This window comes from Grammomys surdaster, unplaced genomic scaffold (genome assembly GCF_004785775.1).
Source record: "Grammomys surdaster isolate TR1022 unplaced genomic scaffold, NIH_TR_1.0 126198, whole genome shotgun sequence".
NCBI classification, from domain to species: domain Eukaryota; kingdom Metazoa; phylum Chordata; class Mammalia; order Rodentia; family Muridae; genus Grammomys; species Grammomys surdaster.
The window spans coordinates 6731456-6746618 of NW_021621003.1; the positions used below are offsets into that span (position 1 = coordinate 6731456).

Genomic DNA, 15163 nt, shown 5'->3' on the forward strand with positions numbered 1-15163 from the left:
AAAGTCTGTGAAGGTTATGGCATTATCTTATTTATACTTCAGAGAGAAGAAAAGCCACTTATGAGATCTGTATCTTGGTCAAACTGTAAAGCTAGGATTACTTTGAATAGCAACGATTCTAAGTTTTTTTCTTTGTGCTATGTAACCTATCTGTATGTATGTGTAGTTTAGGAAGTAGAAAGTAGTTAGGTTGGTCTGGGCCCAGACTCTAGAAGGCATCAATGTTAACATGTATTAACAAGTATCAAGAAATATGCCAGAGGATGCATTTGAAGGTAGAGAGATACCTCAGATGAAGATGGCAGGAGTTGGCTACCTCCCCTCTTCCAACCTGATGTCATAAAGTTGCCTCTACCACCATCAACTCTAGTAAGAACTTATTACCTTGGCAGTTATCAGACTTTACTCCTTGTTTGACCTAAAAAGGTCTCCTCATCCTGTACCTTGTAGAGAAAGCATCTTCCAACACCCCTGATCTGGCCATACATGTGTTGCCCCAGAGACCCTGGCCACCTCCTCAGAGGCATAAATACCTCCTTTCCCCCCCTATAAATGAATCAGTTCTCTGAAGCTGTGTTTATTGACCTCAACTTATCACTAAGCAAGATCCTGCACAGCATCCATCTGTGCCTGGTTAAGCACCCCTCCTTCAAGCCCAGTGGACAATGGGGCTGGCTACCTGGAGGGAGAAGCAAACAGGGATTGGGGGATAAGAAAACACTAACTGGGAATGGCACAGATTTTTGAAACCTTAAAGTCAGTGACACACCTTTCCAACAAGGTCGTATCTGCTAATCCTTCCCAAACAGTTCTATCAACTGGGGACTCATTATTCAAATACAGGAGTCTATGGGGTGGTATTCTCATTCAGACCACTACAGTATGTTATAGAACTGGACAAAGTTTTATACATTATTTTTTACTTTATTGTTTTATGTATATGAGTGTTTTGACATATACCACCTGCATGAGTGTTTTGACATATACCACTTACATGCAGTATACATACTACTTGCATGCAATGCCTACAGAAACCAAAGTGGGCATAGGTGCCCCTGGAACTGGAGTTATGTATGACAATGGTGCTAGGTGGGTGCTGGATCCTTGGGAAGGACAGTTAGAGTCTTTAATCATTTAGCTATCTGTCTAGTCCCTTTATATTAGTTTTGATGAATTTCCATAAGGAGGGGGTGTTTCTTGGGAGCTATTGACTTTTTTTTTTTTTTTTTTTGAGACAGAGTTTCTCTGTGTAGCCTTGGCTGTCATGGAACTTGATCTGTAGACCAGGCTGGCCTTCAACTCACAGAGATCTACCTGCTTCTGCCTCTGAAGTGCTGGGATCAAAGATGTGCACCATCACTACCAGGCTCATTATTGTCTTAAAGAGTCAGTAATGGTCAGACTATTACCACCTAGGCAACCCAGCTTGACAATTTGGTATGCAAACAGTGCAGATGCACAGGTTCCTGTATTCAGAAGCACTTCATGGTGGTGCTTGCTGTCTTTTTTTTTTTTTTTTTTTTTTCGAGACAGGGTTTCTCTGTGCAGCTCTGGCTGCCCTGGAACTCACTCTGTAGACCAGGCTGGCCTCAAACTCAGAAATCTGCCTGCCTCTGCCTCCCAAGTGCTGGGATTAAAGGCGTGTGCTACCACCGCCCGGCTGCTTGCTGTCTTTATTTTTTAAGTATTTCCTTCTAGTCTGTCATAGAGAAAAAGAACTCAATGAGACAATTGAGCCTTCTGTCATGAGTCTTGGATAGGTTTTCAGCTGCTGGTTCCTTTTTTTTTGGCCCTGCTGAGTCTCCATTTCCTTGCTTTGGCCCAGTCACTATTGCCATCTTTCCTACTTTGGTCTAAGTTCAGGATGTATTTCCTCTAGTGTCTAGAAATGGTAGCAATGTCACTGCATGTTTGAGGATGGAGTCAATGAGGGTAAGTTTTTGAAGATCACTTGTTTGCTATGAGCTTAAGGAAGGAGGCCTATGGGAAATGGGAGATGCCTGCCTTCGATTCTTTCTTCCTAGCAGCTAAGAGAAGAATTATGTTAGTGGAGTGGAGGGGTTTCCAGGCTCTGGGAAGGTTTGTAGTTAACCCAAAGATTCCTCTGTCCAGGAGATAGGTCACTAAGTAATAAGTAAAATACAATGATGAACTGAGAGACTCCAGAGAAAGAAGCCTAATGTTGAATGGCCCAGGACATTCTTATCAAAAAGCAGATAGAAATGAGCTCCCTCCTGTACAGGATGTACTTGTTTCAGTAGGAGACAGCCTCTTCAAGTGTGGATGAGCCTCTGTGCATTCGTATATATTAAGGTGGTTTTGTTTTTGAGCCAGGGTCTCAGGCAGCCCAGGCTGTCATCAGACTTGCTAGGTAGCTGAGGAATACCTTGAACTTCTTCTAATCTTCTTGCCTCAGTCTCCTGGGTGACAAGATTATGGGTGTGCACCAACACCATGTCCTTGTTCATGTGATGCTAGAGACTGACCCAAGGCTTTGTGATGGTAGGCAAGTACTCTCTCCCAACTGAGATCATCAACTCAAGAGAAGGTTCAAGACTTAGCAACACACAACAGAAACAGGGTCTGTACTGCTAGACAGACATAACTGTAAAAGCTGGGTAAGACAACCTGCGGCTTGGCCTTCTGCAAAATGTGAGATCCTCAGAAATACTTTTCTTTGAGGATCTTTCATTTGTAGGCATTAGTGAACGTGTTTCCTCTCAGAATGAGGAAGCTTGTGCAAGAGAATTTGAGGTTAGGAGACATGCAGATGTCTAAAATGTGGTGAGGGGATTGGGCAATTTGGCCCTACTTACTGACTTGTTAAAAAGCACACACTTTTGAATTTTCGTTTCACTTTTTTTTTTTTTTGAGATGGGGGTCTTGTCATGTTGCTCAGACTGGCTTGGAATTCTTTCCTCAAATGATCATCCTAACCTTGCCTCTGGAGTGCTGATTAACTACAGATAGATAGATGCTCATCATAATCCACAGAAGGACTGACACCCCTCCCCCTCCTCCAGGCTGGCCTCAAACTTTCTCTGTAGCCTTGAACCCCTTATCCACTTCCCTAGTGCCGGTGGTATACTGGCCACTCTATCAAGTCTGATTTTGTGAAGTGCTGGGGATCAAACCTTATCTGCTAGGCAAACACTTTAGCAACATAACCAAACCTAAGTTGATTTGCAAGTATGGGGTGCCAGTCACTTAAAACAGAACGTGGCAGACTTCTATTTACCAAAAACGAAAGACTATCAGGTAATTTTCATCAAATCTCTAGTTCTACGGAAAAGTTCCTACATATTTAGAAAACATGTATTTGCAAGTGAACGTGTACATAATGGTCTAGAAAGTGCTACACCAAACTTAACTGTGACTATCAGAGGGCAGATAGTGTAAATCAATGGGCACTCACGTTTCTTGTGTGTTTTTGTTATCTGGGTCTTTTTACCTTCTCGTGAGTTACTGGGAGGAGACGGAACAGTGCTTTGACCGCGTCAGGTGACGGGAAAAGGGGAGCACCCCGCGGGGAGACCGGGGGAAGCCCGGGTCTCCTCTCTCCTTCACCGCCTGAGGTGAGGATATCCCGCCCTACTGAGGTGATCCTGCGGAGGGGCGGAGCTCCGCCACTCTGAGACGGGAGGCGGCCCCTGGGGGCGGGGCCAGTCCAGAGCAGTCGCACGCTCCGCTCCCACTATGCCCTTATAAGGAGCGCCCCGCGAGAGGGTTCGGGAATCCAGTCGCAATCCCTGCGGCGCAGCCCCAATCCCAGGCCCCTCCCTTGGGAATGGGGGCGGGGCGGGACCTTGGCGGTGCGGCCTTTGGGGGCGGAGCTTCTCGAAGAAGGGCCAATAGGAGGCACAGTCCGGCTCTGAGCGGCGTTCCCATTGGGCGCGGCGACGTGAGAGGGCGGGGCGTCTGTGGGGCTGGTTACGCCGAGGGAAGCCCGGACTCTAGTCGCCGCTCTGAGTCAGTCTCTCGCCGCTAGCTCCCGGCCCCTCGGATCCCAGTTTTCTGTTGCCCGCGGTTCGCCGCCCCGCTAGCCGCCGCGATGCCGGTGTTTCACACGCGCACGATCGAGAGCATCCTGGAGCCGGTGGCGCAGCAGATCTCGCACCTGGTGATTATGCACGAGGAGGGCGAGGTGGACGGCAAAGCCATTCCTGACCTCACCGCGCCCGTGGCCGCCGTGCAGGCGGCCGTCAGCAACCTCGTCCGGGTGAGCGCGCGGGGCCTGGGACTGGAGCGCGGGCGGGAGACGTCTCCAGGGTCCCGGTCAGCCTCGCTGGTTGCATTCGCAGGCGCTTGGAGCGCCGGGTGGGCTTCTGGGCAGGTGCCGTGGTTTCGAATGCTGATTTCTCTGGGCTGTGACCTTGAGCAAGCCACTGAGTCTGTCGGGGACCTCAGTTTCCTCATCTATAAAATGGGGGCACTCGTGAGAAATCCTGCCTTGGGGCTGTGTTGTGAAGAGTCAGTGAGGTTTTAGTTGTAAAGTGCCTAGCGTGTGTGTGCCCATAGCAGGCGCCCAAGAAATGATAGTTGTTAGGTTGTCTCACTGTCCCTCCCCTGGGCAGGCTCCGTCCCTTGCTTTGATTACCTTGCTCTTAACTCCTTTTTAGGCCTCTCCTGTCCATCCTGTGGGTGGGTTCTTTTACGAGCTCCCTGCCTTTACTTCCAAGGATTCTTACTTGCATCCAGCTGCTCGCCTTTCTAATACTTCTGTCCCCTGAGACCCACCTATCCAGCCCTCCCCAGGGATCCTGGTGTCTGTTGCTTTTACCCAACTACTTGGCTTCCTCCTCTCTCTGTCGCCGCCTCCTTTCCTTGGGGCATTTTGCTCACACCTCCGGGACTCTAACACCTTTATGCAGTAATTCATAACCAGGAGCCCTGCTTTTCTTCTCCCTGACCCCATAATCATTCATTTTATTCCTTCCGTGAAGCTTTCCGCCCAGCTTTACCTGCTGTCAAACGGTTTTCTTCCACTGGGTCCTTTCCAGATTCGGGGGGCCTCCTCCTCTGCCCCTCCTTCTGGCAGGAAGCAAGATGGAGCTGCTGTGAGAGGCCTGTGGAATCTGGAATCTGCAGCCCCTGCCTGAGGGGAAGGCTGGGGCGTTCTTTCCCCGGCCACACTTTCCTGCCTGCCCCTGGCTCTTCGCTGATCTTTGTAGCTCACTTCTGAAATGGGAAAAGAGATATAGAGACTAGTCCCTTAACTGTAACCTGGCTAATGTCACACTTGCTCGAGGCTGGGTGTGACTCAGACTGCTGTTGCCTGTGAAGAACAACTCAGGAAAAAGTTCATATTGCTTTCGAACCAAGCTGTGTAAATGGTGTGCCAGGGTAGTTGATAGATAACTGTTAGTCGGGTGGGGCTTGTGTTATTTATCTGATTATAGGACTTTAGTGCACACAGTGTCTTCCTGGGTCCTCAGGGGGCCCGGACTGTCTCAAGTGTTTTAGGAGACCGGTATGAAGAAAGCTGTGGAGGGGAGGAGGAGGGGGAAAGGAGGGCGGGGCTCGGGACGGAAATTTCTGTTCTTCGATACTGATTAAGTAAGAAACTATTGAGTAGGAGCAGTGTACTCATTCAGGCTATCTAGTTCTTGTTCTCTTTGTGGCTAATTTTAATCTCAGACTCCGGAGTACATTCTTAAGTAGTGTTGTCTGACATGGCTGCATTCCAGGCCTCTGGTTTTTCAACAAATGGGAAACAATGTAAAGAGACAAGGTAATGGTGTCCCTCCGTGTAGTACTTGAGGAAACGAAATCTTAAAACCACATGTTGCACTTGGAACACAGCTGGTGTAGTCAAGGGGTTGGTTGATATCTGGTTAGGCTATTTAGAGAAAAGTTATTTATGAGCGTCCGTGCCATGAATTAATAAGCACTGAATGTGTGTTGTATAAAGAGCATTGTAATAAATCAGTGGCTCTCAGCGTGTGCACGAGAATCACTAGTGGGGCTTTGCAGATATGACTGTTTCCAGTTCCCATCCCAGACTTACTGAAGACTCTCCAGGAGTAAAGGTTTTCTGTTTTTTACAGTAGCTGCATAGGTGGTTATAATGGTCATAATCAGGAGACATACAAAAGAAACAAAGGTAGATATAAGATGAAAAAAAATACATGTATTTACACACTTCCTAACACCTATAAAAGGTATTTGAAGTTGAACCAGTAGAGAGGATTACACTGATAAATAGTCATAAACAAAGGTACTACCAGGTTTCACTAAGTAGATTGTCTTGACTGCAGGCCGGCAAGCAAGTTAAAGAGAAACCGGACTCGAAGCCAGTGAATGGCATATGGGTATTTTAGCAGAAGGTCTTGTTCAACAAGATGCACAAACTGGGTGGGAGAGTGAGGGGGAGAGTGGTGTGTGAGGAAGAACACACGGGCTCTAGGGAGGCCAGAGGATCCATCAGCTGTTTTTCATAAGTGTGTGGATCCTGTACACATCTCAAGTTCCTAACTCCTGTCAGGAAAACACAATGTAAGTGGAACCTCTTTTTCCTTCTTCCCCAGTTCCAGTCCTTAGCATTGACACACAGACAGCTCAATAGAGGATTAAAGGAAGAGGAACCATGTGAAGAGTTAGGCTAGGATACTCTTAAGGCTTGAAGAAATTGAAGCCTAAGCTTCAGATTCTGCACGAAGAATAGAAAGGAATTAACTTTAAAATCAGTAGAGAAATAATAGTAACTGGATAATAAAACTCTAAGAGTTGCAACTCAATTTGTTTCTATAAAATAATGAAACTAAATTTTGAACAAATATTTGAGAATCCATATAATCAGAATGTTTCTTGCAGATTCCTTTGGGAGATTGTATCCTCGTTGCAGTGCTTCTCTTCTGGAATTTCTCTCAAATGATTTATATATGTATGCCGAATTAGTCTTACTTTGGTCAAGAAAATGTATATTGTGAGTGAAATGAAACCCATCTACTTGGCATAGCATTTGTGGTCTAAGACATGGCTTCTTAAGCTGTTTCTACTTGTGACTCCTTTGGCTTGAGAAAATTTTACTCAGCCTTAGTTATATAGATATATAGAATAGGCATGTAAAAACAGTCATTGATAAGTTTATTTTAAAACATTTCTTTGGTATAGATAGAATTTTACCACTAATAAAAGATGCAAGTAAATTTGCCTGGTATAATGAGGTAGACGTGCTTATCTATTTGTGTGTCAAGAATTAACTCTTGGCTGAATATTTGGTACTTCAGTCATACAGAGCATCTTTAGTGCTTTTCAGAGTTGATGTGTATTTTGATTTTATAATCTGCAATTCTGAGAACTTAGCTTCATATAAATATGTAGCACAAAGTGTTGAGGAACTGCGTATAAGGGCCGTTTCAGAAATTGTTGGAAATCCTGTCCTTCTCCCAAGCCAAAATACCATGTAATGATTTTCTTTTTTTTATGCAACTTGTCAGCAACTTAGACACCATCTTAAAAAAAATCAATCATCTAAATATAATACAACCTAAGGACATTCTAACTTGCTCAGAAATGGTGGTAAGAAAATATTAGATGTTTTTGCTTTTCTGTAATTAAACTTTTATACTTCTAGGAGTGTAAAAAACTTTGTGTACACAGTAAAAACACTGCAGTTTTTTTCTGAATCTGAGTGGAGGTGTTTCAGATAAGCCCATCCACAGTCCAAATATATGTCGTATGTTCAGGTCCAAAGCTATGATGAAGTTGCTCCATGCAGCATAGACAAAGGTGGCCAGAAACAGTTTTGATTTATGATATTGTTCAGGAGCCTTTTACTGGTGGCCACATATTTTATCCTTCCCACATTCCAGGTTGTGACCCTATGAGATCATGACCCATCATTTAAGAAGCTGGTATCTAAATGACTTCTGGGTATTTCCAAAGTTACATGCAATGGAGGAAGATGAAACTCACTTGTTGAACATGGTCATTTACTTATGAAGCAGAAATTTATTGAGATCCTTCTTGAATGTTAAAGTATTAAAACTGATACTGAACAGAGTAATCCTTCTATCAGTTTGAAAGTTAGAGGTGGCATTCAGGAAGCAAAACACTGCAAGTTCAGAGGAAGGAGAGATGGTTTGAGAGAACTGGAGAAGGCTTCATGGAAGATATAACATGTGAGCTGATCATTTGAGACAGAGGATTGGAACATTTAAAGTTGTGAGAATAAATGCCTTACGAATGGAAGGAACTACTTAGGCAAAGGTGCAGAATTTTTAAGCATCCAAAAAGCAAGTTCCAATTTGAACTGCTTGTGTGGGAGCAGGACTCATTTGGATTTGGAGTTCCTGTATCTTATTTTTGGACAAGGTCTTACTATGTAGCCCTACCTGGCTTGGAACTCACAGAGCTCTGCCTATCTCTCCCTCCTCAATGCAAGCTGGAAATAAAAGTGTGTGCCACTATGTCCAGCTATAGTAATCTGAAGCATAGTATGGTCACTGTATCTAGCTACTGTATTTTTTGTTTGTTTATTTGTTTTTTGAGATAGGGTTTGTCGGTGTAGCCCTAGATGTCCTGGAACTCACTCTGTAGACCAGGCTAGCTTCAAACTCAAAGATCTGTCTGCCTTTGCTTCCTGCGTTCTGGAATTAAAGATGTGTGCCACTACAAGCTGGCTAAAGTGTGGCTTTACTATAAAAGGCCCCACTCTCTCTCTCTCTTTCTCTCTTTAAATGATTTATTTACTTTTATTTTATGTGTGTTGGTGTTTTGCTTGTGTCTATGTGCAAGGGTGTCAGGTCTTCTACAGTTTTGACCTGCTGTATGGGTACTGGGACTTGAACCTGGGTCCTCTCTAGGAAAGCAGCCAGTGAGTGTTCTTAACTGCTGAGCCATCTCTCTCCAGTCCCTGAGTTGTCATTTTGTTCTACACTTGAGGAGGTCAGCTGGAAAATTTAAAAAAGATGTTTTATTCCCTCCATTTTGTGTGTGTGTGTGTGTTCATACTGTGTGGGTATATATGGCCTTGCATGTTGTAGTTCAAGATTGACTCTGGGAATCATCTTCAACTATTCTTCCATCTTGTTCTTGAGTCAGGGTCTCTCAATCAAACCTAGAGCTTACTGATATGACTAGTCTCTAGTAAGCTTGCTTCTTAGAGGAGCACCTGTTTCCTGCTTTCCAGTGCTGGAATTGCAGGCAGGCTGCCACACCCATCTAGCATTTATATGGGTTCAGTGGGTCTGAATTACTGAGCCTCCTATGGTCCACTTAAAACTAACTTTCTTTCTTTCTCTCTCTTTCTTTCTCTCTCTCTTTCTTTTTTTTGTGAGTCAGAGATTCACTGTGGAGCTCTAGATGACTTAGAAGTTTCTCAGATTAGACTTGAATTTACAAATTTACAACCTTCTTGCCTTTGCCTCCCAAGTGCTGTGATTACTGGTATATACTACCATGCCTGGCTATGTCTTGTTTCTGACTAGGATCCTGAATAAGACCATGTTTTTGAACAGTTTTATTGAGATATAATTCCCACATGATAAAGTTCATTCATTTAATGTATATAGTTAATTGCTTTTTGCAATATTATTGTTGTACAACTATTACTACAACCTAATTGTAGAACAATTTATTTGAGATTTCTATTAGAATATATTCTACATAATAATGGGCTTCATTATACCTCATTATGTATATGTTTTGATCCTATTCACCTCTGTTATAGTCTTTTCTTGTCCCCCACACTCCCATTTATCCCCTTTTAGAACAGTTTTGACTACGCAGAAAGAACTCAGATGCCCATCTGCAGTGCTCTCACATTGTTTCCTGTATCCTTTACCTCCATGACCCCTTTCCTATCCTTTCCTAACTCCTGGATTTGCCTCTTCTGGACATTTCATATAAATGGAATCATACAGTATGTGGCTTCTGTGTCTGGCTTCTTTTCACTTTGCATGTTATTTTCAGGGTTCATCCATAGTGTAGTATGTCTCAGAACTTTATTCCCTCCCTTCCTCTCTCCCTCCCTCCCTCCCTCCCTTCCTCCCTTATTGTTGGTGCTAAGCCATCTCTCCATCCCCTGAGTTGTATGGAAGCCATTTAAAATGCAAAACGCAAATTCAGTGCATTAGTAAAGTAAAGGAGAGGAGGTAGAACAGGGGAGGGTGGGAAACAGGAATAAAGAGGAGGGACACAAGTTCTCAGAAGGGTGGGCTTTAGTAAGCAGTGTGGAAAGTCAGATGCCTAGGCTGCCCATCTCACAGCACCATATGCAAAATTTTCTTTTTCTTTTCTCACTGAAGTGACCTATAGTGAGTTGTCAGTCTTTGATGTGACCATTAGAGCCATGTCGGTTTTATTAATGGGGCTTTGGATACTTCATCTCCCCCTGCGTTTGAGGTCCTGTGTTGAAACTATTACTTGGATTCATGAAATATTTACTTATTTATTTTTGTGGCCTTGACTGTTATGTGTCTCACTCATATATCATAAATTCTTGGGACAGTAGCATTGTCTTCTCTTTAGGTGGATAGATGGGAAAGTCTGCCTTGCTCTTTAAAAGAGACCAGTAATTAATTTTGTCACTTGTAGTTCTCTGTGTTAACATCTGAACTTAGCTTTGCCGTAGTTCCTTTTGGTTTGTGTTAGGTTTATCTCAGTTCAGGCAGTAACAACATCTGAGTGACAGGCCTGTGGATGATTTCTTTTTAAAAATGTTTTTGTATTTCCTAATTTTAAAAACAAACCAGAACCATTAATAAAGTAAATAAGGACATTTGTATAGCCATTTATACCTCATAAAATATTTGGGTTTTTTTTTGTATGTGTGTGTTGTATGTGTGTGTTTGTGTGTGTGTGCATTTGTATAAGCTTGTGTTTGCACATGTGTGTGTTCTTGATCTGTGTGTATTTTTTGGAGGCCAGAGGTTGAGGCTGGTATGGCCTTCTCAGCTGCTTTTCCACTTTAATTTTTGACAGAGTTTCTCATGACCCGGAGCTTACAGGTTCAGCTATACTGGCTTACCAGTGAGCCCTGGAGATCTCTGTCTTCATCCTAGGGTTACTGATGGACAGTTCCAGGTACAACTTTGTACATGAATAGTGGAGATCTGAGATCAGTTCTTCATGCTTGCTCAGAAAACAGTACCCACTGGGCCATGTCTCTAGTGCCTATGAAATACTTTCATGTTGGTGATTCCTCAACAATCCTGTAGATGTTGTAAGGCCCCTATTTTATAGATAAGGCAAGTATGGTTTAGAGAAATTAAATAGCTTCCCTGTAACTGGTTTGCTTGGACTCAGACCTTTGCTCACTTACTCCCGATCCTCTGGACTGATCCCTCCGCTGTTCTTCGTCTGCTTAGCTCAGGGTTGTTAGGTATCAGTGCAAAAGTCCCATCTGCAACTAGCAGCAACAAGAATGGTGTTAATCACACGTTTCCATTTGTCCTGGGCCTGGTGCCAGTGGCTGTAGAGTCCGTCTTTGGTGTGGCCATGATGGCAGTTCTACATAGAGAGTGACATGATGTGGGTTGCAGTTTCACCCCCAGTCTCCCCTTTCCTTCTTCCCTCTCTTTTCTTTCTCAGGAAATAAAGAGTAGGTGCAGATCAGCCTCTCAATATCTTTTAAAATAAATATATAAAATATTTATAAAAATACTTTATTAAAGTATTTAAAACATATAAAGACTTTAGAAAAGTCATATATGTGATTGCTTAGCTTGAACCCTATTAAAACTAAGTAATATTTGAAATAAATTTGTATATATTCTTTGGGAGATCATGAAATTTCCTTTAAATTTTGTCCCAGATCAAAAGGTATTTAATGGGACTGGTATGAACCTTATTCTGATAATATTAGCACTCCTGTATCTGAGAGAACAGAAGGCTTCTAGAAATTGTGTATATTTCTGCAACTATGTTTGTAATTTTAATGGAGCCCAACTTACATGTTTGTTTATATCTACAAAGTAGGAAGTTAGCTGTTATATAAATACCATTGATCTAATTCTAAACAGGCACAGCAAGAGTCAACAGTAGTAGCTTTGGTTTGACCCCTCCCCACCCCCATTATTGTTATGAAGAGAGGTGGCAATAGGGAAAATACCTTTATGGAGATAGGGCTCACTTGGGTATTAATACAATACTTCTTGTCTGTTTGCTTAAAGATAAAGCAGCACAGGGGCTGGAGAGATGGTTCAGTGGCTCCAGGTACTCGTTGCACTCAGAGAGGACTTGGGTTTTGTTTCTAGCACCCATGTGGTGGTCATTCATAACAACAGTTCCAGGGATCTGACACCTTCTTCTGACCTCCATGAATATTCGGTCCATGACCTCCAGGCACACATTTGGCACATGTACATACACGTAGTCAACACATTATATAAAATAAATAAAAATAGAGCAGCCTGTTTATTTTATGTATTTAAGCCACTGCTCATTTATCCATGTATAAGGTGTGTATGTGTTTGTGTGTGTGTGTGTGTGTGGGGCAATCACTTAAAAGCCAAGGGCCAGCAAGATGGCTTAGCAAGTAAAGGTGCTTGTTGCCAGACCTGACAAGTTTGATCCCTGGAATGTACATTGTGGAAGGAGAGAACTGACTCCTACGAGCTGTTTTCTGACTGCCACATGCACTACCCCCCTCAACTGTAGGAAAAATAAAAAAGGGAAGTACATATGTTAAACAAAATAAAAGCCTTCTGACAGGTTCTTAGTAATGTACACCTTTTGGGAAGGATAAGTGGGAATACCCACATTCTCTACTGGAGTCTAATCAATCATGTGTATGCTCTGGTGAAATGCTCATCTTAGTTAAGCTGTTTCTTTTCTCCGGTAACTTATAGGGCTTTCTGTTCTGGTCATAGACTTATAGTACACATTTTAAAATTTAAATGAGTCTGCATAGCATTCATTTTAATGTATACAACATTAGGAATCAATGTACAGTTGGAACTTGTAGTCTCTAGCTTTCAAACACCCTGTACAGCCAAGTTTAAAGCCTCACCAAGTTTATAATGGTCTTTGGCTAATACAGGTCAAATATGTACTAAGGGAGCAGTGGATGGCTAATTGCCCATTGTTTGAGATAACAAAAGGGTTCAGGCTATTTTGAGTTGTGGTTTCTCTGTTTAGGAGTCATTTCAGCTATGCAGGCCACTTACTAAATTCATAGCTCAAGACTCTGCCTCCTATCTGGAAGAGGCCTGGGATTTTGCATTCTCTTTTTGGGAGTGCCTTTAAAATATTTAACGATTTAGACCAGGTGTTCCTCTATTATTTGGAGCCCTGCTGGTTACAGTGCAGCCTCATACTGTGAGTCATGAATTCCACATTAAAGAGCTGTATTTCTTTGAACCATATGGCAGGAGACAAAGATTTCAAGTTGATCCGCTGTTTTGCTTTCTGGCTGATTCAAATCCAACCTCTTTTATTAAGGTTGTCATGAGAGTGTGTCTCTGTGTCTCTGTCCCTCTCTCTCCACACACAGACACACACAGACACACACAGACACACACAGACACACACACACACACACACACACACACACACACTTTATCTCAACTTATACAGCTCCGTATACTTTAAGATTTCAACAAGCCTGCCAGATAGGAAGTAGAAAGACAAATGAGAGCTTTTAAAGAGAAGTCCTTCCCCTAATACATCAATATCTCTTATGTTTCAGGAACTAGAACCAGCACTTGGTGCTACCAAAAGAAGTAACAGTCTTTAAGTAGGAAGTATCAGAGAGAAGCTAGTCTTATAGGTGTCTTTGTAATAAAGCTCTGTGTTGAGGACTCCTGATGAGAAGAGTGTTCTGTCAGATAATTGTTCCTCTCAGATAAATCTAACCTTTTTCTAACTTTAGGCCTTCCTATAGGTGTTAAATATAGGACTAGAAGAAGAAAACAAATTTCTTCTTGACCTCTATCCTCCCCAACACTGTTCTTTTAAACATTGTTTTGCTATGTGACTTATGCGTTCTTGAACTGGCTGTGTAGCCCAGGCTGGCCTTGAACTTAAGATCTTTTCTCCTGTCTCAAGGTCTCATATAGCTTGGCCTAGTTTCAAACTTGACCTTGAACTGAGTCAAGTTACCACCTCCTAAGTTCTGGGAGAATATTTGTACGCTAGGACACTTAGCTAAATAAAATTTTTCTTGTTGCAAATTATAGGTATGTGTATGCATATGTCTATGCATATGTGTATGTATATGTCTGTGTGTATGTCTATGTGTATATATATTTGGAGACAGGGTTTTACTATGTAGCCCAGGCTGTCCTGGACTCAAAATCCTCTTGACTCTGTCACCTTAAATGCTGGAATTACAGGAATGCACCACCATGCCTGGTATAAATTGTATTTTCATTATTGAAAAGTTAACAGATTTTATATTTCTGAATGTTTCATATACACACACACCATTTTTCTCATTTTTACCATTAATGAAAAGTGCAAACAAAACCAAGAACCACCCCTAATGCACTATCCTGTTTATAAATTTGCAGTGAAAGCCGGCTGTATGATATAGACCTTTAATTCTAGCACATAGCAGGCAAAGGCTGGCCTGATCAACACAGAGGGTTCCAAGTCAGCCAGAGCTATGTAGTGAGACTATGTGTTTAAATTAAAAATTACAAAGAAAAGGGAGAAGACCCAACCACTTTGTACCCCTTTGAGACTTTGTCTTCCCTATGCTGTATGCTAGGAAGCTACCCTGTAGTTACATCACCAGGCTGCACTTCCAGCAAATGCAGAAGGAAAAGACTTCTGAGTTAGCAGCCCGATCCTCAGAGACCTTGTATACTGACATGTTTTTCAAGACATACTGTCAAAGACTCATTGATTAAATTTGTTTAAATGTGTGCATTACATACAGAGATGATATGTCGATGGCAGGTTACTGAGTGAAAGGGGACCTTCACAATTAGACATAAGAAATGGAGGGTACATTGGCTTCTTTCCCTTGGTAAGACTTTGTAAATTTTGTACTTCATATGCTAGGCCATCAGTCCTGGATGCTTGATTTGACTGAAGTTTTTCTTCTGTTTCCTCACTTCTCCTGGGTGTGTCTCCCTTTAGATTGTTGGTTTCTTGAGGACAGGGACTCTGTTGCCCCTCCTTAAGCATATTGTTCTCTGATACTTGGCATTTCTGGTGTCATGTTAGGCTATTTCGTGAGGAGGACGATAGCTTTCTATAGGAAGACTTGGTG

At 42.6% G+C, this 15163-nt stretch overlaps 1 protein-coding gene across 2 annotated transcripts in view; it reads left to right on the plus strand.

Moving 5' to 3' along the window:
* The first annotated feature begins 3954 nt into the window (after positions 1-3954).
* The window catches only part of Vcl (vinculin), a 97487-nt gene continuing 86278 nt past the window's right edge, over positions 3955-15163 (plus strand). The window contains exon 1 of one of the 2 annotated variants that reach the window (XM_028758557.1): positions 3955-4219. In XM_028758557.1, the coding sequence (XP_028614390.1) occupies positions 4052-4219 (168 nt within the window). In that variant the 5' untranslated portion in view covers positions 3955-4051. The remainder of the gene's footprint in view (positions 4220-15163) is intronic. The other variant, XM_028758558.1, reaches the window with a different exon arrangement.